The sequence below is a fragment of the Ictidomys tridecemlineatus genome, chromosome 1 (assembly GCF_052094955.1).
Source record: "Ictidomys tridecemlineatus isolate mIctTri1 chromosome 1, mIctTri1.hap1, whole genome shotgun sequence".
In the NCBI taxonomy this organism is placed as follows: Eukaryota; Metazoa; Chordata; class Mammalia; order Rodentia; family Sciuridae; genus Ictidomys; species Ictidomys tridecemlineatus.
Window position 1 is genome coordinate 14,386,820 of NC_135477.1, and position 27,620 is coordinate 14,414,439.

The 27,620-nt window shown below is 36.4% G+C and overlaps 1 protein-coding gene across 3 annotated transcripts in view; it reads right to left on the bottom strand.

Annotated features, from left to right (window-relative positions):
* Positions 1–26,853, bottom strand: part of Trub1 (TruB pseudouridine synthase family member 1) — a 30,998-nt gene extending 4,145 nt beyond the window's left edge. For 2 of the 3 annotated variants that reach the window (XM_021723335.3, XM_078044956.1), the window contains exons 1-6: positions 26,533–26,853; positions 22,877–22,975; positions 20,341–20,396; positions 12,136–12,217; positions 2,516–2,588; positions 731–870 (exon numbers count right to left, since the gene is read on the bottom strand). In XM_021723335.3, the coding sequence (XP_021579010.3) occupies positions 731–870; positions 2,516–2,588; positions 12,136–12,217; positions 20,341–20,396; positions 22,877–22,975; positions 26,533–26,821 (739 nt within the window). In that variant the 5' untranslated portion in view covers positions 26,822–26,853. The remainder of the gene's footprint in view (positions 1–730; positions 871–2,515; positions 2,589–12,135; positions 12,218–20,340; positions 20,397–22,876; positions 22,976–26,532) is intronic. The other variant, XM_078044968.1, reaches the window with a different exon arrangement.
* Positions 26,854–27,620: the final 767 nt, after the last annotated feature.

Sequence of the window (27,620 nt, forward strand, 5' to 3'; positions counted from 1 at the left end):
GATGGCCTAAATTAAAATGTGACCATGTTGTCAAAGATACATTCTGCCTTATCTGCTTCTTCCATATTTTCAGGATCTTTAGTAGTAACTTACAGGAAACAAAGAGCGGCGGGGGGGGGGGGGGACTGGAATGAGTCCATTCTTAAAATTTGTTTTTTGTTTTTGTCCAAAAGCTAAAAATATTTTATTAAAGGATAAAATTCTTTAATAAAGAATTTTTTTCTTTATCAAAGGATATTAAGAGGACAAATTAACATCTATTCTAAAACCAAATATATCAGTATAGTCAAAAATGGAAAGAAAAGCATTCCATAAGATAAAAATTTTAAATCTAAAACATTGAAGATATATACTGTTTTCTCCATAGAGAGCTCTTTCTCTCTTTGTGCAGTACTGGGGATGAAACCCAGAGCCTTGGACACGCTAGGCAGTGCTCTAAACTGAGCCACGTTTCCAGACCTTCTCCAGAGGGATGGATCTAAGGTATACTACTTCCAATTTAATAGCAAGATGACATCCTATAACATGAAAAACTCAGCCTAGTGAAAAAGACATTTCTGAACCTCCATGTAGCTTGAGGTACCTCATTAAATGTGTAACCAAATCACAACCTTTCATAAATTCAAAATTTAAGAAGAATCTCCAAAAACATAGGGAACCATTAGAATTATTCAACAGCAACTAAATATAAATAAAGGTACAGTAAATACAAATGATTTCTCCATCTTACCTAATGTGAAAAATGGTGGCCGGAAATTTTGAAGGGAGATACTGTATACAGTTACTGGCCTGGCAGGTTTTGCTTCTACTACTTCACCTCTCTTCATTAAAGTTGAAAGTCTCTGTCCATCTTTCTTTAATGCAGAATAACTTACAAGATAAGAGAGGGAGAGAGGGAGGGAATAAGAGAGGACGATCTGAGGGAGATTGAGAGAGAATGAAAGATGGTAATTCCATATGATGGCATGAAAAGAAAGAATATCTCGCAGCCCTTTAAAGTGAAAAGCCCTTCTAAAACTTGAACTGGTTTTTCTTCCAACCCACTCCAAAATGTTTTCAGGGATAAAGCTCCTAAATATCTTAGAGGCTAATCTGAGCCCATTCTGGCATTCAATGAGCCCTTCTTTAACGATCTTCCTGGAGATGGGCTATTCATACATTCCCTTCCCTAGTCTCTTTCTAAGTCAAGGGCACAAGGAACTCAGTAGTAGCCTCTGGTCATAATGATCTCAGCTAAATTTCCTTGAAATAATTTCTACTATAATAAATTTCACTTTATATTAAAGTTATCAGTGTTTCTAAAAAGCTTATAAGCATAAACTCTACTTCATATATTTTAGCTTTGTGTAATAAAATTTTATTAGGTCACAAAATCCTTGGATAGTCAGAGCAAAGAAAATCTAAAATGGTCCTTATAAGTTTAATTCAGTTTAACAATGGCCTAAGTTAATTTTTATCAGGCATTACTAAAATTTTTAAAGTTTTACATTTGAGGAAATATATGAAAAACCATTTTTCCATAGGTAGTTCAACATTCTTAAAAAGAGGGAAAAAAAGACTTAAAAATGCAATATGAATACAAAATTCTAAAATAACTCTTAGTAACTTATCCTGACTTAACCTCAGCCATTTTTTAAAAAAAAGTGATTTGCCTGAAATGGTCACATGCGCACAAATATGGTTAAGTGGTGTTATGGTTTTAACGTCTATGACTCTTCCAAATTTAAAAGTTGAAATCCTAAGTACCAATATTATGGTATTAGGAAGCAGGACCTTTTGGATGGTGATTAGATCACAGAGCACAGCCCTCCCAGAAGGGGTCACTGCCCTTACCAAAGAGGCCCCAGGACAGCTGTCTTGCCCCTTCAGTGTGAGAACACAGTAAGAAGGCACTGGCTATGAGAAAGTTGGCCGTCACCAACAACTGAACCAGGAATCCCTTATCTTGAACTTCTCAGCATCCAAAATTGTGAGAAATAATTTCTGCTGTTTCTAAACTATAGTTTATATTTTGTTATAGCAACCTGAATGAATCGAGTGGTAAAGCAAAATATTTATTTTTTTTAATATAACTCTCATCTGTTCCATTTGTCATAGAGAAAAATTCTAGGCCCCAAAGGAATGGGCCTAACTTCTGAGAGGCAGTGCATATTAGGAATTATTAGCACAACTCTGATGCTCTCAGCACGGTCCTTCATGGTAATTTCTGGGAAAATGACATCTCTGAGCAGCAGAACTGCCTTGATATCTGTAGACAGAATGGAAAAGCTGATAAAAATACAAACAGCCCAGGTGCTAGACTGTGGAACACCCAAGGACAGGAGACCACGCCACACTACCTCCTAGACAGAGCTTCACATGAGTCTAAATCTGGCTCACCTTTACACGATCATTCCCTATGGCAGATTTAAAATCTGCCTTGCCATATAACAAAAGGAATCCCATTCTAGTTTAGAGTGATGTTAAGCAGTGGAAAGTAATTTAAACATTTAATCAAATCAATAATTGAACTCACAGAGGGGGTACTTGCATTATTGTCCCAGTAAATTTCTGTAGTATGCCTTCAATATCTTCTTGTGTTATTTTATCTGCAAAAAATGAACAACAACAAAAAAAGTGACACTAAAACAATCACAGAAATACATGCACTATTTTTATAGCACCAACAGCTCTGAATTCTTTTAAAAAATTTTTCCAACTAAGCATATTAAAATGTATTTCTTATAGACCAAATTCTACCTGGTTGAGAAGAATAAAATATGTGTTAATGAGATAAAATGGATAGAAAATCTCATATGTTCTTTGTTAAGATTAAATTTCCATTGCTTCAATTTTTTTTTCTTCAATAAAAATGGCCCAATCATCATGTATGCACTTTGCTGGTTCTGACTGTGGCCTGTAGGAGACATGAGAAAAATGCACATTAGCTATAGTAACGGTCCTGTGGTGATCAATAATGGGGTGATCAGAAAGCAGGCAGAAAAGTAATGTCTATCAATTATTTTCTAAGTTTCTAGACATCAAATATTGTAAAAACTTAATGTGAGACAGAAGATTATAAAATATTATCCACATTTTAAGTTTTACCTGAGAAGAGTTTAGTTACATAAGGTTAAAAACTGAAAACTATGATATATAAATTGAATATCTGGAATTTTCATACTTACAGATGGTTCATTATACATATTTCATATTCAGTAATAAACTAAATTTTAGAAATATTCTATAACTTGTTTAAGTCATGGTTAATGGAAAGAAACTATGGTGCTTTACAATTTTGCAGAAAATTTATTTAAACTTTTTTTCTGGTATATGTCTATTTGATTTTAATTGAACAATATTAAACAAAAATTAATTAGTGTGATTTTTTTTTTTTTTTTTTTGTATCAGGGATTGAACCCAGAGGGGCTTACCCACTGAGTCACATCCCCATCCCTTTTTATTTTTCATTTTGAGACATGAGTCTTGCTAAGCTGCTTAGGGCCTCACTAAATTGGTGAGGCTGGCTTTGAACTTGCAATCCTTCTACCTCAGCCTCCTGAACCACTGGGATTAACAGGCATGCAGCAGCACATCTGGAAATTAGTGCACTTTTAATTATAGTTCTAACACCATGTTAAAAATCAAATGATAACATGGAATACTGTGTTCAGACTGTAGCAACAACCCAGGAGGACAGTCTTAACCTCTGTATGACCTTGAACCTTAAAAACTAAACACAAACAAAAGACTAGAATCTACTAGACTCAAACAGATGATGAAAAGCAACAGAACTCAAAAGTACTTCCCCAAAGCTGGGCCTGGTAGTACATGCCTATAATACCAACAACTTGGGAAGCTGAGGCAGGAGGGTTGCCAGTCTGAGGATAGCTCCAATCTCTAGCAACTCCAAAATCACAGATCTCAGATGTAAGTCCTGTTCATACTGTTTCTCCAACAGATGTGTCTCATAATATGGGTGAGGATTTGTCCACAAAAAAATTTTACTCTGCTGCAATATTAAGACATAATTACTGGTGGCAAAACTTTGTTATGCAAATCTACAGTTTTCAAACTTGACAGCTAATGGAACAACTGTGCAGGTTGTTCCACCCAAAGGAATGCCATTGCTGATAAAACTGCAGTAGTTCATAACATAGCCCCTCATTTTAAAAACAAGACCAAACTGCTGTCTGCTTCTGCTAGCTGAGCTCTTCACTGACATTCCTGCAAATGTGTACTCCTTTGTCCCACTTCAGTGGCTCTCTTTCACTGATTTCCCCCATGCAAGATGACAAGATGTGCTCTTTCTCATTCTACTTCTACCACATTGTCTCCTCCTCTGTGCTCACATTTCAGGCATTTATGGTGTGTGCTGTTCATTCTATAATTAATCATGCACAGTTTTTAACAATATTTTAAGGTATTATCTCACCAATAAAATTCTGAGCCTTTCAAAGGCAAAGACAGTTTCTCTTCTTAGATAACATTCATTATTAAGATGGTGCTCAAGACATTCTTGCTGAAATTTAATTTGCTAAAAAATAATAGAATCTCAAGGTTGAAGGACATTTAAAAGTCACTGAGGCCAATCATTCATCTGATGTTTGAATTGTCAGACATAAAGCTTACCTAGCGAGTTATAATAAAAGCTAACCTTGCGATACATGGCTGGAGAATAAAGCATGCTGGCTACATCTAAAACATGATATTAGTCCTATAACAACTGTTCCTATAAGAATAACATCTCTACTTCGAGAGGATTTAAAAAGAAATGCAAAATAAAAACTTCTACAGCAACAAGATCTAATAACTAGCCAAAAGATGTATATTTGGTAAAAAAAGACTGATATGACCAAAGTGTCATAGGACTTGAATAATTATTCTTTGTTCAGTAAATTAAAAAGCCATCAATATGACAGCATTCATTTGAAATAACTTTTTTTTTGAGAGAGAGAGAATTTTTAATATTTATTTATTTTTTAGTTTTCGTCAGACACAATATCTTTGTATGTGGTGCTGAGGATTGAACCCAGGCCGCACGCATGCCAGGCGAGCACGCTACTGCTTGAGCCACATCCCCAGCCCCTTGAAATAACTTTTAAAGTCATTCTCATAAAATTAATATATATGAGATCATGTAATAAATCATAATTTGCTTAAAACTTACTGGCTTTTTCAGTGAACTTACAACATAATAGTTGATGCTTAAATGAACTGGGAACTAAAAGCAGTATGATGGAGTTAAAAATATTCGCCCATAACACGGTAACTGTTACTAGACAAGTCCCACCATCACAAACAGCTGTGGCAAATAGATCAAGAGAATAAAATAAAGAATCTAAAAATAAAAGCATATATATATGGACAACTTGTTTTTGACAGAAGTTCAAAGGTTAGTAGAGAAAGGGCACTCTTCGAAAAATGAGTGCTAAAAAATTTCTAACATCCATTTGTAAAAAAATAAACTCAGACTCATACCTGAGAGCATACACAAAAACCAACTCAAAATGCAGAGATAACCAAGGGACGTATGGCTAAGCATCTCTGGGGTGATTTAGAAAAAATTATCTGCTCTATTCTTACAATTTTAATCTAAGTTTGATATTACTTCAAAATAAAAAGAGATCAAAAGAGAACATTATAAATAACTTTAAGACAATTATGTTTGAAATTTTAGACAAGACAAATTCCTAGGGGAAAGATTATTTATAATGATGAAAGAAATTTAAAAATAGTAGTCTGACAGCTAGTTAAAAATCTATAATTTAAACTCTTCCTTTTAACAAAGAAAATTCCAGAACAGATGTCTACCAGAAAATACTATCAAATCTATTCTAGTAATATAAGTCTAGCTTAATATTTCAATAAGGAGAAAAACTTAATAGATTCAGAAAAATATTTGATAAAATTCAGTATCTACCCATGATTTAAAAACAAACCCAAACTCAGCAAATTAGGAACTAGGAACAGAAGGTAACTGCCTTACTTTAATAAGAAAGCTACAAAACAAACCTATAGAAAAAAAAATCTGTAAGAAGTACATCTATCCTTCTAGATGTCAAGACTTAGTCTAAAACTATAGCAATTAAGATAGTTTGGTGTTAACACAAGGATGGAAAAACTGATCTGTGTAACAAAACAGATTCCAAACAAACCCAAGCCTGAATAGTGCTTGATCTGTGGCAAAGGAGGCCATGCAGAGCAGTGGGGAAAGTGCAGGGCCGAATGGATATCCAAGTAGGAAAACATGATGGATTACAATTGTGGATGCAACATGAAAGAATGATGGATGTAATGTGAAAGGCAAAACAATAGAAACTTCTAGAACACAGGGAAATATCTTCATGGTTTTGAGGTAAGAAAAATGTTCTTAAACAGAATGCTAAAAAGACTAACCATAGAGAAAAGACTTGTAAACTGAACCAAATAAAGACAAGGACTTCTTCTTTTTGAAAAATACAATTGAGAGAAGGAAAATGCAAGATGCAGAATAAGAGAAAATATCTAAGTAGACATCCAAAGTATATAAATAACTCATACAAAGCAATAAGAAAAGGCAACTCAATAGAGAGAGGAAAGAAAGAAAGGAAGGAAGAGACCTGAACAGCCCATGAAAGATGGCTAATAAGCCAAAAAATCCACATAAAATGCTGAATGTCTTTAGTAATCAAATTAAAATCACAACAAAACACCACAACATACTCACCAGTGTGGCCCAAAGTAAAAACACTGTTAATAGAATGTATTTCTAATATCAAGATGTTTCAAACAAGTGGAACTCATAAGTAGCTGGTGGAACTACAAAGTTACACAACCACTTTGGCAAACTATTTCACAATTTCCAATAGTGTTGAATGTACACTTATTCTATGACCCAGCAATTAAACTTAGGTATGCACAGGACAAAATATAAATAGCATTTTATTTATAATGTCCCAAACTGGGAACAACCCCAAATACCTACCAACAGAAGAGGTCTGGGTGTAGGTCTATGGTAGAGTGCTTGCCTATAGTACACAAGGCCCTGGCTTTGATCCCAGGGTACCACACACACAAAAACATACACACTACAAAGAAGGAATAGTATTGTAATGTATACATATATACATACGTGTGTGTGTGTGTGTGTGTGTGTACTAGTATATTCACACAGTGGGATACTGCACAGCAATAACAAAGTCCAAAATACTGACACAAGTAACACTATATATAAATCTCATAAATATAAGTGGAAGAATCTGGCCACAAAAGGATACATACTGTTTAAGAACTATCACCATAATGTTGGAAGTTTGAATAGTAATTATCTTTGGAAAAGGAGGGGGTATGACTCCCATGAGGCACAAGAAGATAAGAAGATGTTCTAGGACTCTTTTCTTTTTTTCTTTTTTATTTGCCTCATTCTTTTTTTTTTTTTTTTTGGTGATGAGGATCAAAGTCCAGATCTTGCATATGCTAAGCAAGAACTCTAACACGGAGCTATACCTCTAGCCCTGGAGTCTTCTATTTCTTGGTAGCTGCATGAATGTTTAGCTTTGCGATAATTCATTAAGCTATAAACTTATCCACTGTTCATTTTTCTTTACTTGTGTAATACTTTATAATAAAAAAATTTTAAGTGTAAACAAATGGCACCATTGAGAAGATTGATACCCAGCTACACACTAATCCAATCTGAGACCAAACTCAACTCTTCAGCTTCCTATACCATAACCCTAGAAGCATAGGCAACCTGAGAAGCTGCTCCCATTAGACACATTAGTTGAGACCATTTGCAAAGACTTTGGTAACTTCCTAGGCCAGAATTTCTGTACAGACCATTGTGATTAGCTTGAAATATCACTTCACTTTCACATTTCTTACCTCAAAATAAGTCATAGAGGGATAGAAAAGATAATCCCTAATAGAGGAGCAGACAGAGCTTCCTAGTAGCTGGGCCCACATCTAGCCTCAGGGCCAGAGCCCTAGTGTCCTGAGCTCAGTGGAGAACCAGTGAGCACAATGAAGCCATGTGTCCTCAGGGACACAGCAGAATTAATACCCGGATGTGGGAGAAAAGGCAGCAGAAGGTAGGAAGATATTTGGCTTTACCTAGGACTTGTCTACTGATATCTTCATAGAGGATGCGGCTGTGGCTTGCCTTACTAACTCACATACTATGTGTTTTTTTCTACATGCCACATAATATACCAAGAATATAGTGAGGAGCAAAAGAGACAGGGGTTTTTGGCCCCATAGCTCAAAGGATTAACATAAAAGATATATTTGTGAAAAATAAAAAATGCTATTTAGGAATATCAGAGGGTGCTATGATAGAAAACAACAGGAAGGGCCTGGTTCATAAGGTCTTGAAGTCTACTAAGCCAGAGACTCATTTATTTATTCCTCTAAGCTAACTTTCAGCTAGCTCACACAAAAGCTAAAAACAGTGCTTGTGTATTTAGGACAAAATGATGTAAGAACATTCATCTGTCATTGATTGCAGACTGCCTTAGCTACTTCATTCAAATGCCAGTTGGTGTGAACAGGTCAATTAAGAAATGCATTTTTGGTGATTACAATTACTGGTAGGGTGGCAGCTCCAGTGGCCTTTAATAGGTAGAGGCCAGGAATGCTAGATGTCCTGCTATGCTCAGATCATAGAACATAATAAAGAACTGTCCTGGGTACTGCCTGACTTCTGGATGTCTGCCAGATATTTGTGTAGGTGAAACCCACTTATAATTACTTGAGGCTAGAACTTAACTCCATTTTACATTTAAGCACAAAAGAGCCTTTTTCCAGTCCTGAGTCATTACTATGATAAACCTATGAGAGTCCGCATTTGTACTTGTGTCATTCACAATATTTTTTAAAATACTTTTTTAGTTGTAAATGGACACAATACCTTTATTTTATTTATTTTTATGTGGTGCTGAGGATAGAACCCAGTGCCTGACACATGGTAGGCAAGCGCTCTACCACTGAGCCACAACCCCAGCCCTCGATTCACAATATTTTAGTGTGGACATCTTCATGAAGACTATTAGTATAGTAATACATAAATATACATATAATACATATCACTATATCTATTTTATTAAAAGCTACTTTTATTTTTTTCTTTATATTTCATTTACTGTATTATACTGTTTTGAAAAAACGTATAGGTAAGTTAGAGTAGTTCTCAATTTTAGTTCAGAATAGTAATGAAGGCATATAAAATACTGCTCATAGGTTTCAGATTTTGTTTTCAGAGGGTCAAGAACAGATTTCAGAATTTTCCATTAGCTATTAAGTTCCTTAAGTTCTCTATGATTGATTGATTGATTGATTGATTGATTGATTGATTTGGTAATGGAGATTAAACCCAGGGTGCTTTACCACTGAGCCACCCAGCATACCATCCCACCTTTCAAAAAACTTTTCGTTGCTTGGGGTCCTGCTAAGTTGCTGGCTTTGAACTTGTGATCCTCCTGCCTCTGCCTCCTGAGTTGCTGGGATTACAGGCATGACCCACCATTCTTGGTTCTCTCTGATTTATTACAACATTATAATGAGACTATTTTAGCAAACTGAGCTTTCTTTAAGGCAAGTAAATAAAGTTACAAATTATGCAATGAAGGACAGAGTTCTTTCAATTCCTAGATGCTAAAGGCTAGGAAGAAAGGGTAGATTTTTAAGTATTTTTGTCAGTCTCATCTACTAATGTTCCCTATTCATTGAGTGGCAGCATCATGTAACCAGTTTTAAAACCCCCAAACCCTAGGTCGTGGTTGACAACTTTCTGACTATCCCCATCCAATCAACAATCAGCAAGTCCCACCAATTTTACTTACTGACCACTTTTCTAATTTGAAAATTTCCACGTCTCTCACTGCCATCACCCTAGTCCAAATTACTACCATCTTTCCCAGAACTACTACAAGAGCCTCGTGATTTGTTTATGAGACCCCCATATCCATTCTCTCCCAATCAGTCCTCATAGGACTATGAAGTTGGTCTCACTATCATCTCTTTGGACATGAGGAAAATGAAACAGAGAGACTAAGAAATTTTCAAAGTTACACAGCTAGAAAAGGGTCAGAGCTAGAAATCAAACTCAGATTTGCATAGTCTACAGCTCTATGCTTCACTGAGCTGCCTCCCATTCTTAGTTCTATGATCCCAGGACATTAGTGTGAATATCAATCACTCTCCTTATTTAGACTTGGAAAAAAGAGAGACACTGGGAAACTTAATTATATACATGCTGTCAGTGTATGTTAATATACTCTGAAAATCTTTCTGTCCTCTTATTGCCCTAGCCTCTTTAATCTTAAGTCTTCTAGTTGAAAGTTAGAGTTGAATTTCAGTTAAATCTATTTATTATTTGCTAATACTAATAATAATTTCAAGGATCATTCAACATGTAATTTTAAAAAGATTTAGAAATAAATGAATTATTTTTCTTTACCTTATTCTTTTGATTAATTGAGCAAGATACGAAGCTCTATATAAATTATACAAAATACATGTATGAAGATTTGAATTTGGGACCAACATACCTTATATACAAACAGAGATATAAAAAATTGTGGTATATATGTGTATTAAAAATTGTAGGGCTGGGGATGTGGCTCAAGCGGTAACACGCTTACCTGGCATGCGCGGGGCACTGGGTTCGATCCTCAGCACCACATAAAAATAAAATAAAAATGTGTGTCCACAAAAAACTGAAAAATAAATATTAAAAAATTCTCTCTCTTAAAAAAAAAAAAAGAATTTTAGTGTAAAAAAAAGAGTACATGTATAATGGCAAAAGTTAGTATGAACATACTTTATATACAGAGATATGAAAAATTGTGCTCTATATGTGTAATAAGGATTGCAATGTATCCCACTATTGTGTACTTAATAAATTAATAAATAAATAAAGGAAATTGGGTGTACAACCAGAGAAGTGAAAAACTGTGCTCCATTTGTGTATAACGAAGAGCATTCTGCTGTCATGTATAATTGATTAGAACAAATAAGTTTAAAATAAAAGGAAATTGGAAGCCAAAAAATAATTAATTAATTAACAGGATAAGTGAAGACATTATGGACAAGAAAAAGGTTGGTCTTGCTACTAGGACAACTTGTAATACATAATAGGGACAATCAACACAAAAACTTAGGGAAGCCAGAGGCCAGACTGCCTACAGCTGGATTAAGGAGAAACAACGTTCAATATGAGGGGAAAACCCAGAATGCCTACAAATAATTCACAGCTGGTGACACAATAATTCAGGTGAACTGACTGACAAATCCACAACTGCTGCATTATAAATAGCTCAGCACGGTGAGAGTTGCTAGGAGACCAATTCATTTATCTATCCTTTCTTAAAGTAGTGAAAGAGGAAATGGCAGAAAAATTAAGGTGAGCCCCAGTGAGTTAGTTCCAGCTTCACTTTAGAGAATGAGCTTTCCCTTTGTCATTCTTTTTACTCCCAAAGTATAAGATAATAAGTTTTAAAGGCCTAAATCCAGCACATTTATATTAATAGCTAAGAAATAATTATTTCTTAAAAATTTAAAAAGGAAAGACACAAGTTAAAATCTAGCAAGACAGTATCTCTGCTTTGTTTCTCATATACTAAGGAAAAATACTCTAAATCCTATCTATAAATGTTTTTGGCAAGGGAGTTTTTTGAAAGAATAATTCTGAACATTACACAAATTCATTATAGGAAAAAAGAAAGAATACAAAGTCTTTGTTCATAAATTCTTACCAAACAAGTAAAAATGTGATTAAAAACAAAAGTTCCAATCTTTTTAACTTCAAGAAATGTACTGAGAACTAAAATCACCAGAAGCCAGGTATGGTGGCACATGCCTGTAATTCCACCTACTTGGGGGAAGCTTAGGCAGGAGGATCACAAGTGTGAGGCTAGCCTTGGCAACCTTGTGTGACCCTGCCTCAAAAAAAAAAAAAAAAAAAAAAAAAAACAGGGCTGGGGATGTCACTCAGTGGCAGAGCACTTCCTAGCACATCTGAGGCCCTGGATTCAATCCCCAGTACCACAAAAATCAATAAATAAAATAAAACCACTGGAAATATCAAGTAAGACACTTAGTTTTAAATTCTGTGTTCATAGAAACAGTCTCTAAATGTGAAAAAGGAGGACACTTTTATACAGATGAGCTTCATACCATAGGGTTTCTCTTCTGTCACTTTCCCTGTAGAATCGAGTGTGTCAGTGGCTTTCCCCAGCTCTCCAATGGCAATGTACCTCTAGAGGAAGAAAAACAGAAAAGTGGGGCATGAGGTTGTGAAAAACTATCCTGCATGCCTTGAAGTTTATTCAGAATTTTATTAATAATACCAACCAGATAGAGAATGAAGGCAAAACAACACACTGAAATTGTTTTTTTGGTTTCATTGTTTCTGATAGTGGGAAGCATTTATGTAAACTGAGGAACATTCACAAACTTTCCATACTGGTCAACATGAGAAAGAAAAACCCATTTTAATGTTAATTATGGCTTATAAACATACTAGTATTGCAAACAAATTTCTAAAACCATTTTTATACTGGCAGTTTGTTTTTTAAAAAACATTTCAAATATATTTGGCCCTCTGTATCTATGAGTTCTGCATCTGCAAATTCAACCAACCACAGATTGTCATTATTCTCTACACAATACAGTTTAACAAAATATTTACATATCATTTACATTGTAATAGGTATTATAAGTAATCTAGATATAATTTAAAGTATGAGAGGATATATTTAAGTTATATGCAAACACTATGCCATTTTATACAAAGTACTTGAGTATTCATGGATTTTGTTATCTGTGGAAGTCCTGAAACCAATCCTCCACAGATACCAGGGGCAGCTGTTTGCCCGTGAGTAGAGAGAATGGTACAATTAAACACAACATGGCCATCACAAGAATCAATAATAATTTTACCACACATATAATTAAAATTCATTTTAAATAAGCCAACTCATTACTTCTTATATAAAATACTAATATCAGGTTTAGTAACTAGATCATGCATTTAAACAAAAGCTAATTATGTAGAAAATAAGAAAAACTAGAATAGCAGGGGTAGCGCACTTACCTATTACATGTGTTTTCTCAATAAAAGGAACTGACACTAAAGCTCTCTGAAAGGAAAGGTCACTTCCACAAAACTGATCAATATCCACAAAACTGATCAATATCCACAAAAACTGATCAATATCCACAAAAGAATAAGATCTGTCTTAGTCAACTAAGCATTGTCTTCTTCTCATCTTAGGGCACCCCTGCAGTACACATTCTTGTTACTACTTATTTGAAGCAACCCATAAAGCAGTGAGAAAAGGGCAAGAACTATTATTTCTGACTGAAAATAATCTGTTATGTATTTTTAATTTTATATATATATATATATTTTTTTTAAACTTTTTTGCTATTGGGATTGAATTCAGGGGCACTCAAACACTGAGCCACATCCCCAGCCCTATTTTGTATTTTATTTAGAGACAGGGTCTCACTGAGTTGCTAAGCGCCTCACTATTGCTGAGGCTAGCTTTGAACTCACGATTCTCCTGCCTCAGCCTCCAAACCACTGGGATTATAGGCTTGTGCCACCATGGCTGGCTATTACGTATGTTTTTAAAAGAGAAAATTCAAAAGTATTTTACTGAAATGTAGGTTTATGAATGGCAAATCTATTTTGCTAATGAAGGGACCCAAGACAATAATGAAAAAAATTAAAAATTTAAAATCCCATAAATACACAGACATCATATACAGCAGCCTAAGATCCTTGATAACATCACCTTCATATTACATAGCTTGAATATCTAAAAAATGAAGAATACCTAAAAAATGAAGGGAATTGTTCCAATGCATTTAAATTAAAAATTTAAATATTTTTAAAATTAAAATTTTTAAATTTTTAAAAAGATTTCTTTAGGATTAACAAAAATTAGTTTCCTGAAAGTAAACACTCAGTCTCATCACCTGATGCCCAGTTCTTGCTTCTATATTTGGAACACTCCACCTTGAGTGAGCAACCACAGGGTGAAGGGTGAGAGCACAGGCTCAGGCCCACCCTGGCTGGGTCTGAACTCTGCCTCCCCTGCAGGCAGTGAAGGCAAGTGGTCAAGGTAGTCTTAAGGGCTCCAGCATCAGTTGTTTATCTTAAATGGGGGATTTATCAGTGAGTACTTCATAAGAAGACTTTAGAACAATAGGACCAGCCCTGGTAAGCAACAGATAACAATACTATTTCCACTATTATTATGACTGGGAGGTGGAAATGGGAGAGAAGGGGAGAAAGGTATAGAATGATTCATAGTAACAATGGTTACAGTAACTGATCTGGTTACAGAAACTGATCTGGTTACAGTGAGTTCTCATAAGAAACAGTAAAGTAACAAAGTATCCTGATTTTCCCCTTAAACACCTATCTAGTTGGCTCAGCACAGTTCTAGCACTAAAGACGCTGCAGCAGGAGGTTCACAAGTTTGAGGCCAGCCTGGGTAATTTGGTGAGATCTTGTCTCAAAATAAAAAATAAAAAGGGTTTGGGATGTCTCAGTGTTAAGAGCCCACTGGGGGGGGGGGGGTGTTATCTAGCTACATGAAAAAACACAATGTAATCTTGTACACTGTGCTGCAACTGTACCCACAGATCTGCTATGTAATAGGTTTGAACTAGGGACCTTAACATGCTTTCCAGTATCCAATGCCCATTCTGGCCTCCGGATTCTGGGTATTCTGTGCCTTGGCACAAACTACTTCCACGGCCTAGAACCCCTCTCTTCTCTATGGATCAAACCTTATTCATCTTTCAAAGCCACACAATTAAACCACCCTACTCCCAAAACATGGCTAAGAGGAGGTGCTTAACACAAATTAGTACATCAAAAAAATGAGGCTTACATCAAAACTATAAAATCCCACAGCTCTTAAGGAGTATGAACATATAAAGTATTCTCCTAGGTGCCTGTGACAAACACAAACACAGACTGGAGATGTTATAGTGCTCTAGGCCTCTAGGAGGTTACAGTTTAAGACATAAGACAACAAAAACAACTGCAGGGGAAGAAAAAACTGCAGGGGAAGGAGCCCAATGGTGACAACAGACAGGGGCTGTGGCCAGCGGTTTATTTTACTGAGCACTCATAACACAGTGCTTGGCACATCATCATCCATGTGTGTCAACTGTCTGCCATGTACATTTTATATACTGATTCTTGCCTTGTCAAACTATTCATTACATCATAATTCCACTACAATAAAACAGAGGTCCTATAGAATATTCCATTTAATTGTGTGCTCTTTGGGACTCGTGGTTTTGCTTACACTACTCTATTCTCTTTGTCCTCGAGTTCCTTGAGCCCCATAGCAGGTGTTAGCTAGACACCTAAGAGCAAATCACCACCCACACCTTTCAGAAGGAAATATTCTGTAATTCAGAAAGTGTACACAATCATTTTCAAAAGTTTGTGATTCAAAGTTTCACAAATAAAACAAAAAGATGGATATTTTTAGAATGAGGAAGGATATTTTTTATAATCCTACCAAACCAAAAACATGTGGCTTTGAGTGTCTTAAGAAGGAATTGCTGTTTACAGTTCCTAAGTGTAAATCCTTCAAAATTTTCAATATAAATAAAATATCTGAATATTCATAAAGGATATAGAAAGGGTAGAAATTAGACTACACTCTGGAGAAGGCACTGGTATCTTAAAGGTCTGCCCAAGTTTTAGAAAACATTATTTAAGTCACACTTCTGAGTTCTCATGACTGGGTAACCTAAAAAATGCTAGTGTGTTCTTAGGGAAAGCCTCTGTCCTTTGACCACATGTTGGGTGGGAAACTTTGTGCACTCCAATGATAACACTTGTTCAGCTCTTGGGGGTGATGTAAAGCTGCTTTCTGAGGAAACACTGGCTTTGCCTACAGGTTCTACTATATTTTACTGCCACATAGATGGGGGATAACTTCATGCCTTTACAACACTAATTAGATTCAAGTTTCCATAATAGGACATCAACTCTTCCATCTGTTTATTTAGTTCCTAAAACATCTATAAAAGTAACCAACTTTAACAATCAATACAGAAAACTAATAAAAAGAGCAATCCAAAACCTCATCAAAGATGGTTACTCCAAAGCATACCATCTGTTATCCAGCTTCCGCAAATAACCAGCTTACAGAAGGTATAATTTAGGAATAACAGTAGAGGGACTAACACCTTCCTTTAATCTACATACTCTACTTAGACCAGGTGAGGTCAGAAGAACAAATTGGCCTCATTTCTCAGAGTTGCTTTGCCTGAATTATATTTTATGCAGATCTACTTCTACATCCGTTATAAACTATTTTTGAGGCCAATAATCTATCTGTCATTTGATACCCTGATTGTAAGAAATTTCTTTCTGAGATTAGGCCCAGAAACTCTCCCTTGAAGAAATGGCATGCTTTCTCCTTCTGATGCATATCATATTTTGTCAACAGCACCAGAAATCACTGATAGGAATAAAAAAGTAAAATTAGCTATATTCAAGAAATACAGCAGAACTTGCTTGTGAAAAATTATTTTAGGTGTCTGACATGTAACTAGAAAAAATCTAACAGGCCTGGAATTCAAGAGAGAAAGGATTTGGTGAATCCTGAAGTAAAATACTCAGAAACAGTAATAACATTATTGTTATAGTGCAAAGAAGGCACTAAAAAGAAAATTTAGATGCTTTTTACAAAATTATACATGTAACCCCCAAAAATGTAGTGGGAAAAAAATATATGAAACACTCAAGATACCTGACCATTGTTAGAACACAGGTTACTATAAGACAGGAGGACAAGAAAATGAGGAACACAGGGAAAGGGCTCTTTTCTTAACTTTTAAACCCTGATAGTCACTGTTCTTTAGAGATGGAAGCAAAATAATCTGGTGACCTGCAGATTTTATTGAAAAATCCAGCACTCCATATTAATTGATTATGGTTCTAGGAAGTGCCACTATGTTAAAAAGAATTCTAAGGATGCTTCCTGATTAGCAGAAAAATTATTAGCCTAGGTGTAATTAGCAAGTTCTCCAATTAGAACTTATTGGTGAGGGAAAGGTAAGTTATGTCTGTATCAAAAATACTGAGTATCTATCATCCTAGAGAAAATATTTCTACTCCTAGAGTAACTCTGAAAGTAACTCTACCCTGCACATACTACAAGTGCAATTTTTCTAGTAACACTGTGAAATAAACACCTGTAAAAATAAGAAGTGGAGAAGGAGTAAGCATTAGATTGAACACCAAGTCAGGACTAAGTCAGGAGGCTACAGACACCAGTGTTTTTTTTAATGGAAAAAAAAAAAAATATATATATATATATATATATCTCAAAAGTACATCATACCTAGGGTTAAAGTTGTTCAATGAAATTTTTGCATTTTATACTTGTGTGTGTACATAGGGTCATGATGTAAAATAATTTTTTTGCTATGAATCTCGGTCAAAAAAATTCTTTTTTTTTTTTTTAATTTCAATATTTATTTTTCAGTTTCCGGTGGACACAACATCTTTGTTTGTATGTGGTGCTAAGGATTGAACCTGGGCCGCACGCATGCCAGGCAAGCGCGCTACCGCTTCAGCCACATCCCCAGCCCAAAAAAAATTCTAAAGTCATTGGATGAGATGATCTCTAAGATTCTCTCTAGTACTAAAAACAATAATCAGAAAAATATTCATTAATAGTTTTACTATTTCTGACAAAAATGTAATTTTCAACATACTTAAAGATAAATTTCAATTATTTAGTTCTTGCAACAAATACATAACAAAATTAAAATAAGAAACAGCTATCAAGATAATTGTTAGGTCGGTGGCGGCGACTTGGTGGCGACTTAGTGGCAACTTAGAACAAAGCAGCCCACCCCGGAAAAGAACATCAATCAGATGCCGGCGGAAACGCCTGTCAATCAGCCAGATCTCCTGACTAACGCCTGTCAATCAGCAGGACCCCCTGGCCAATCTGGAGTTCAGCCAACTCCCCTGACCAACTCCAAGGGGGCAAGGGACTCTAAGAACATCTTTTCCTGTCCCAAGCCCTTCCCTTCCTGCTGTAAGCCCCATAAAAGTCCAGTCCGTGGAGCTTCCACGCGGTTTCTCCTCAGACCCTTCCCCTGTCCCCTCTGTGGGTCTGATCAATAAAGCCTGTTCAGCGGTCCTTTTAAATCTGCCTCCTTTGGCCATTGCCTGCCCCATCTGATCTGACAATAATGATGCCTATTTTTGAAATGTGAAACACCTAAGAACTAGGTTTCTGTAACGAGATACAACTGGGATATTCTATATAAGTTATAGTCTTATAAGGATCCCTGATGTCATCACATGACATTCAGCTTTCCCAGATGGGCAGCAAAATGATTTGTAAGTAAAACTCAAATGAGAGTCAATGATGTACTTACATTTTCAGTCATCACATTTCTGAAAATATGCCTGGAATTTATAAGTAAAATCTTTCAATAAAATATTTTTTTGTATATATTTGTGGTTTGGGGGGAAGGGGTGAATAAAATATTTCAATGAACCCAACAGATTTTGTCTTAGGGATAAAAACCCAAAGTCTTTAATGTAAATAAATAAATTTTATATATATATATATATATATATATATATATGATTATATATACACACACACACACACATAAAAGTGACTTGTAAGGATTTTAGAAAATACAAGTAATGTGAAAAAAGAAAATAAAAATCATATTCCCCTATTAAATAACCATTATTTATATTTTGAAGATAAGAAACAAATATTAAGCAACTGGCAAAAACCTGTATCAGAAATAGACTCTCAACTCTGTGCATTAATAGGTAAGCACAATGTATAAAGTTAGTGGAAAACAGTCAAATGCTTCCATTCTAACACAATTTCTGTATTGTGATTTTTCAACACCATTATTTTCAAGATTATAGAGCAAGCCACATTAAAATTTTTCACTCATCTAAGGCATTAAGAACCCTTCAACTTGAAGGCATATTTTTAAGCCAATTGATTTTTCCAGGAATTTAATTTTAAGAAAAGCTTAAACAGACCACCACCACTCTTAAGTGTGGTCCACGAGCCAGTACCCGTTAATAAGATAGATTCAGAAAATAAGGATGTTTAGAAACTTATTTAGCAATTTGACATTGCTATAAGGTTTTAATTACACTTTACAAAAGTCATCCATCAGTCTGCAATGAACTGGAAATTTACTCAAGCAGTCTTTGACCATATTTATTTTTTAAGAAACAATAAGATAAAAATCAATTTGCCAACTATTTATATTACACTTAGAGCAAGGGTTTTAAAACATTTAGTCTAAGAACTTGGCGAAATCCTTCTCTACCTTCTGGCATAGTAACTTTCTTCCACTGACATTTCACTGGACCCCCATCATAACCAGGGCCTGACTGCTAATTAAAATACACATATAAGCTTTCCTTTGAGAACTGGAAGAGACACTAATAATCTTTCCTAGGGAGGTCAACTACTTTGACATCTGATTTGTTTCAATGTTCCTTCTGCCACACTCAATGCCCAATGCAGTCCACAAGTTTCTAGCCTTTCTTGTCTGAGTAAACTCTCTTCTCTCTCCTACCAAGGATCTAAAAAAGTGCTTCTGGATCTTGTCAAGGCTACCTTCTTTCTTTTGGGGGGTAGGTGGGTGGGTACTGGGGATTAAACCTGGGGCGCTTAACTACTGAGCCACATACCCAGCCCTTTCCATATTTTATTTAGAGACAAAGCCTCACTAAGTTGCTCAGAGTCTCACCAAGTTGCTGAAGCTGGCTTTGAGCTCTGAATTCTCCTGCCACAGCCTCCTGACTGGCTGGGATTATAGGCATGCATCACCATGCCTGACCAAAGCTACTTTCACAGATGAACAATATAATTTGTCATCTCAAGGCCATATTCTTTTCTTTAATAAACATTTATAACCACTGAACAAAGTATGATTTGTTAAAAAAGTACATGGTTTATAAAATGCTAGTTTTATAAAAATTCCAAGGTTAAAAAAAATCTGCCAATAGAAATCATAACCTATAAGTTTACTTTCATCTAATGATTAATTTTTTTAAAAAAAGCTGCATATTTTGAACAATCAATAAAAAAAGAAAAAAAAAGCTGCATAAAATTTTTTAAAATTATATGCAGATATTTTTGTTTTTTCTTTAAGTCTAATTTGTTTTTCAATTTAGAATCTTATAATTGAATCATGAATGTTTGTGACATTTTGATTAATAAGAGTGAAACTTTTCATATAATTTAAAGTTTGTTTATTCTTTAATTGAAAATATTCAAAGTATAGTTCAGTAAGAAAAACATTAAAGATAAAAGAAAAACATTCCAGTATTCTTACCTTGGATCCTGACAACATACTGGTCAACATTTTTGTTCCCCTTCCAATTCCAACCACTAATCAAAGAAAGAAATACTATGACAAATCAAAGAAAGAAATACTATGACACTCTATTTTGAAAATTAGGTTTTTAGAATACCTACATATTTGGTCTCTGACCTATATAATGTGAAGTTGGAAAGAGATACAGTTAACATAATTTGAAAGTTCCTATTACTCAGATCAGTTGAACTTCTCATAAAACTTAGGAACTCTGAAGAGAAAATGGGAGAGAGACCCTTTTTTCTCCATTCTCAAAGTATTGAAAACTACAGAAACCTCAACCTAGTCAATTAGATGATGAAGTTTTAGAACAATCTCAAAGGACTCACTGGAATTTTATATGGGCACCAGTGAAAAATACATGTGGCAATTAACCATGTTCAAGTGGTATGATGAGATCTTGTCAGAGTTCATTACTAAACAAAGCAAAAGTCATCATCCTAGCTAATGAACCATTTAAAGATGATTAGTGCCCGGCAGGATACAATCCAGAAAAGAGAAACAAAACAAATCAACCTAACACAAAGAAAACTACAGGCTAAAATGAGGGCCTAGAGAGAGTATTTTAACATAGACCAACTCTAAAGTACAATGGTCTACCTTTTTCTTCAGTTTCAAACACATACTTATAACTACACATTTCATCAGGTGAGATTGAGAGGCTTTAATAATTTCTTCACTTAATAGCAGGCAAAATTTGACAGAATTGGTTTATTTATCATCAGTGGACACAAGTGTGTGTAAGTACACAGTATAACCACACAATTCAGAACTCAGAAGAAACTGCAGAGATGATTAACGAACTAAAAAAACTGTCATCACTATTTGTAGCAGATATCATTCAATGAGTTCATCATATATCAAATTCCACTCTGGGTTTCATTCATTGTCTCATTTAATCCTTAAAACGACCCTAAAAAGTTATAATTACCCCCTGTTTTATAGATGAGGAAACTGAGGCACAGAGAGACTAAGAGCTTTGCCCAGCATCTCACAACTAACACTGATGGAGTTAAAATTCAAACCAGACTGGCCTCACCTTTTCATTCCCCTGAATCTTACTGATCCATGCTTGCTTCCCACCGCCACAGGCCTAACCCACTGCAAACATGACTGTTCCATAATCTGTCCCTTCCTTTTCCAATTCATACTATTTTATAACTATTTCTCAAAACCCATTTTGCATACTTCAAAACCCCCAACAACTTAATAACATTCCAATTTTTACAGTACCAACCCCTTTGTATTCAAATCTAACCTTCTAAACCCAGGTAAAGACCCAACTCATTCATAAAGTCACTTCTACACTTCTGTGGCACTCATTTCTATTGATCCTTGGTCTCTAAATAGGGTCACATTAGTTCTAAAACTAAGACCAAAAACTGCCCTCCTTTAATAAACTCTGAAGAACACAATATCCTTCAAATGACAGGATGTGTTGACACTTCTCCCACTGAGGCAAAAACTTTGTACAATAATAACAACAAAGATTCAATGCAATTTGATTCCATTCAAATGAGTCCCTAATCAATACTCTTTGAACAGCTACTATGAGCACATTCCCAAGAGGAATATTTCTAAAGGAACAAAAAAAGAAAACTGAGATGCATTTCCTGACTTTGAAAGAGTCTATAATCTCAGGGGTAAAACATCATACAGAAGAGGAAAATCACAGTGCTCAAGAATTATTGCCTGAATTAATAAGTGAATAAGGCAATATGTGAATATATCATTAAGCATTAAAATGACCACAGAATAACTGAGGCAGGAGGTCACAGGCAAAAAGCACTCTAAATGCCTGAGACCAGAGAATGCTTCATTCAAGCATTCCAAACAATTCATGTAATAGCATCCCATTGCATCACAAGGGACAAAGACACTGGTGAAATCCATATGCAGGCTCCCTTATTTCCTCCCTCCTATGAGGGGGATACTTGAGCTTGCTCCTTTTTCCAACAGTGAAAAAAACAGTAATATATGTGCAATGTTTCTCTCAGAGAAGCTTAACAGTAACTCAGTGCCCAAAGTTTTTATTGGAGGTTTAGGAATGGTCACCCAGGCATCCTCTGCTTACGTGCTGGGACAAAATTCCAGATTCTTGGAAGAAAAGTAGATTTTCATGCAAACAGCTTGGCACAGCAAACTGCCCTTATCCTACAGGGAAGGGTGGGAACACTCCTAAAACTTAGGTTTGCAGATCCCAGCCCAAGACAAACCTTATAAGCAGAACTTTCTAAAGATAGCAATTCCAGGCCTGTGGTGGTAACTGTTTTCTGTACAGATACAAACCTTTTCTCAAAGCCTCAATCCACACATGAAAGTATAACTTTCTATACTTTGTCAGGGTTTCTTTAAAAAAGAGCACTCTAATCCAGTAAAGTAAAACATTCCAAATTAGGCTAATACTGGCATGGCTTTAACCAATTAGTCTGCATTCAACCAATCTTACTTTTTGATATTAGAGGCAGTTCCATTTAGCTTTCTCATTTCTTACCCAAAACGCCTCGAGCTGCGCTGTCTAGAGTCCCTCCGTGTCCAATTTTCAAAGTCTGCTTTTTCCTCTTGGTCCATTCTGGAGAGGGCATTCCAGCTTCTAAGAGAGTAATTGAGATGAACGAAAGTAATTACCAAGATGAGTGAAGTAGAGTTTCTATAAACTTGGGGGAAGACAGGATGATATTCAAAACAAATAACACATTACACAAACTTAACATATTAAGACTATAACATTACTAGCAAAGAATAGTTTTTAAATGTACACACTTCCCTAAATTACAGAAAAAAATATTGTTCCAAAATTAGTTGTCTAGAAACTAGAATTCAAGAAAAAAAAATCAATACTTTAAAAAAAATGGGTAAATATCAAAGACAAGCCATAAAAAATCTAGTAAATTCCTGGTAATGTGATCTGTCAGAGAATGATGAAAAGAAGTTAACTTTGATATAGACAACTAGTTTTGAAAGTCCTCAATTTGCATTTCTAACTCTCTTCCATTACCTGGTGTTCTTCACTGGTAGACTAGCCACCTAACATTGTGAGTACATCTCATTCAGGGATACTGCCACGGACACTGAGATCACAAACTACTTTTGTTTGTTTCCATCTTCTAATTAAAACTCAGTTCCTTAAAGAAAAAAATCTTAACTAAAGGTTATGTGGGAAACAGAAAACAGTTCAGTTGTCTCTTGACCTCTAAAGCACTTAATTTTTTTTTAAAAAAAACCTGATTTATCTCTCACATGCTTGTCATAAAGATAAAATTAAATAATGTTACCTGACAATGCTTTGGAAAGTACGAAGCACTTAAGTTATGCTGCTGCTGTTGATACTTAACAATATATTGAGAGAATACTGGCTACTGATTAAATGAGAACGGAGAGAACAAGATAGCTATAATGATCTACATCCCACGCCCTCAACCTTTCAAACCCAGGAGACAGAAAAAAGCAAAAGGCAAAGAAAGGAAGAGAGAAAAGATGAGGGGAAATCAAAGCAGTAGTAGAAATGGAGAAGCCAGGTAAAACAGCTAATATGATGTGCTGGGTTGCTCAGCCTCACTGCATAATTACCACCCTACTGAGTCAGAACCAAGTTATCAGGAACACAGCCCCAGTGTCACTCTCTAGTTACGACATCATCATGCTTGGAAGAGCATGGCTGTCTGCTTTGACATAAATTCCTAAGGTTTGGCCTAGCCTTCAAATGCCTCACTTTTCACTTGCAATCTATCATGGATCTTTCATCCATGAATTTACTGAAATCTTCGTGGGTTATTTTCAGCTTTATACTTCTTGTGTGAATGCCCTATAAACTTACTGTATCATCTGTAGCCAAATTTACCTCTTTCTAATTTACAGACATACTATCTCCACCACATTGAAATTTGGCTCAATTTACTGAAACAAATACTCATGGGTGAACATGTGTTAAAGTTTTTTCTAGCTATAAAATTCTGATGTTTCAGGCCTTAAAGGATTCAGACGGAGAACAGTGGGGATTATAGTGTGGTGGGAATCAATATTAAAAAAAAGAAATGTGGCTGAGGATGTGGCTCAAGCACTAACGCGCTCAGCACCAACGTGCTTGCCTGGCACGTGCAAGGCGCTGGGTTCGATCCTTAGCACCACATAAAAAAATAAAATACAGATGTTGTGTCCACCAAAAACTAAAAAAAAATAAATATTTAAAAAAAAGACAAATGATGTTTATTAGAGGCCATGACCATTAACTGCAGTTTTAATTGGTGCTTGTCAAACATGGCCATTATCAGAATGTGAGTATCATAAGGCACCTTCCCAGGTAATTCTGTCAACTAGTCAGAATGGCACTTGGGAAGTCCCAGTTTAGTTAACATAAATAAAAAATAGCTCAATCACAAACATTGTAGAGATGGATGGCACTGAGAATATCAATATCTGAATGAGTGGTTTCCAGAAAACAACCTAGCCATAGCATTGAAGCAATCAATTTTAACGAAGTTTCAACAAGAACATTCAGTTCTTGGAGGTGGACTAACCATAAGGCCAGAGTATGGCTTTGATCCTGTCAGAAACTTGTTGGAACAAAAGAATGGTAACCATTACCTTAAGGATCAATAAAGCCATAGTTCTGCTAACAAATCAGGCCAAATGAAGGCAGGAACTCTATGAAGGAGAAAAAAAAAAACTCTAATGATAATACTATGCTTACCCTTGATGCAATTCCTTGCTTCAACATCCCTATATGACCCTTTGTAATAGGTGACAAAAGTATAACAAAACAACGAGTAGGTATAACACTGGAATTCAACTCTGTTAAGTGTACCTGTTAGCCAATAAACATTTAAATCTGTATTGTGCCAGTTATAATTAATTTCCTATCAGAATAATTTGGTTTTGCATTTTTTTTTTAAATGTAGTTTGTCAGGGCACACTAAACAATTAAGAAAGTTCCCATTCTGGTTTAATGGCAAGATAGGCTAGGACCAAACCCTGGAAAGCCTTAAATAACCTTAATAGTTTTACCACTAGAGGTTGAAGAGGTTATTAGACTGTGAGCTCAGTTACTGGAAGAGATAGTATGTTTCATCTTCTTGCCTCTTTAAAACAAGTCAGATCTAGCTTAGTGTGGGGTCCAATATAACTAAAGTTCTGTTGGGCACAGTGGCACATGCCTGTGATCCCAGGAGTTCAGGAGGCTGGAGGAGGATTACAAGGTCAAAGCCAGCCCCAGCAATGTAGCAAGACCCTGTCTCAATATGAATTTTAGAAATGGGCTGGGAATGTAGCTCAGTGGTTAAATGTCCCCTAGGTTCAATCTGGTACCAAAAAATACAAAAGCAAAAATTAAAGTTCTGTGATACTACTATCTGTAATGATCTAGCAGGCTGATGAACTCTGTGATCCTTCAGGCTCTTCTAATATTTTCCGAGCGTATGTGACCCTCGGAAGCACAAGGTTTTGGAAGGCAAGGGTTAGGAATCTGCTGTTGTTCAAGACTCTCAATAATTCTTATGCCCACTAAAATGTGAAAAACACTGTAGTAAGTCTTGCCTAAGCATATCTGCTTTAATATATTTTGAAGAATGCAACTTTGCGAGTACAGAGCCAGAGCTTCCTCTGAAGAGGTTCATCCTCATGAACAGAACAAAACCCTCCTGAGGCATCAGATTGCAGAAAATTGGTGTGCTCACTGTAGGGTAGAAATTTATTGTGTATGAGTGTGTGTGTGTGTGTGTGTGTGTGTATGTGTGTGTTTTAATCGCCCACTCCCCATCATGATAACAACTGGGTTATCAAAAATTTATGCAGGCCGGCGCGATGGCGCACGCCTGTAATCCCAGCGAATCCGGAGGTTGAGGCAGAAGGCTCCCGAGTTCAAAGCCAGCCTCAGCAATTCAGCGAGGCCCTAAGCAACTCGGATCCTGTCTCTAAATAAAATACAAAAAAAAGGGGGGGGCTGGGGATGTGGCTCCGGGGTTAAGTGGCCCTGAATTCAGTCCCCGGTACATTAATTAATTAATCAATTCACGCGAGGGCAAGCCCAAGCCCGAAATGCCTGATTTCTGTCCAGGGCTGATCTGGGGGTCGTTCTCCCTTTCCCTTCCTCTTCTTTCTCCAGCAATGCGTATTGCAAAAAGCCCAACCTAGTCCCCTCCCGGGCTGCAGTACCTGCTAGCAGCTTCTCCTTCAACCGATTCAGCAGCTCGGCTGAAGTGGGCCCTTTGGGCTTGTGCACGGCGAACACGCCGCTAAGGGACAGCAGTTTAGTAGCCAAAGCGGCCTTGACGACCCTGGCTTCGCATCCGGTCCTAGCTGCGGCTGCAACCGCCACGGCTGCAGCCGTTGCTGCCGTGGTCGCCGCCGTTGTTGCGGCTGTTTCGGCACTCTCTGCAGTTTCAGGGGCTGGGTCTGTTTCTAAAGACGAAGACGACACCACTGCCGCCTCTGCAGCTGCCATACTTTGACGGCCCAGTCCTGTTACCGGGAGGCGCATATTGATGACGTAACAAGATTGCGCTCGACAGCCGTCTTTCCCCTGCCGTGCGAACGCGCGGGGCCACAAGGGCCTGTGGGAGTTGTAGTTCAGGGCTCCCGGCATCCGCCAAGGGTTCGCTGAGGCGCCCCTGGGTTCGTTTTTCTCCTAAAATCCTTTCTGCTTCTTACCAGGGGTTAGTTGCGTGCCGCAGAGGTTATTTTCAGTTGCAGTCCTAAACTACCAAAACCCAAATACCAAATCTATGTTTTAGATGGAGGAACCTCTCCGTATCCCACCTGCACACCCTCGCCTAAACTAAAAGCATCCCACATCAAAGAATAGAAAACCTGATGAGCTTTGATGAGGCTTGTCAGGGTCCACGGCCGCCTAGGCTCACTGTTTCGTCCGATTTGCAATCAAGGTTTCGAATTAAAATACACCTATTGTAAGCCCAGTTAGAGCCAGGAACCTGTGCCTGGCTCTCTATTGCTTCATGCCTAGTAGGAGCTTAAATAAATATTTGGAAATGAATAAATGAATAGAATTCAATCCCACAAAGAAACTTATAGGCCGAGCCAATGGCAAATCATTCTGGCCTATTCTGGTACCCCGCTTCTCCTGTCTCCCCAACCTTCCCATTTCTTAACAATTTGAAGAGTTTCCATACTAATTCTTCACTATGCTGCATTCTTTAGAACATTGTTAGGATGTGAAAAGCATTATTGAAATTCACAAAATTAATCTACATTCAATTTGAGAAATTCAAAGTTACTTATTTCAA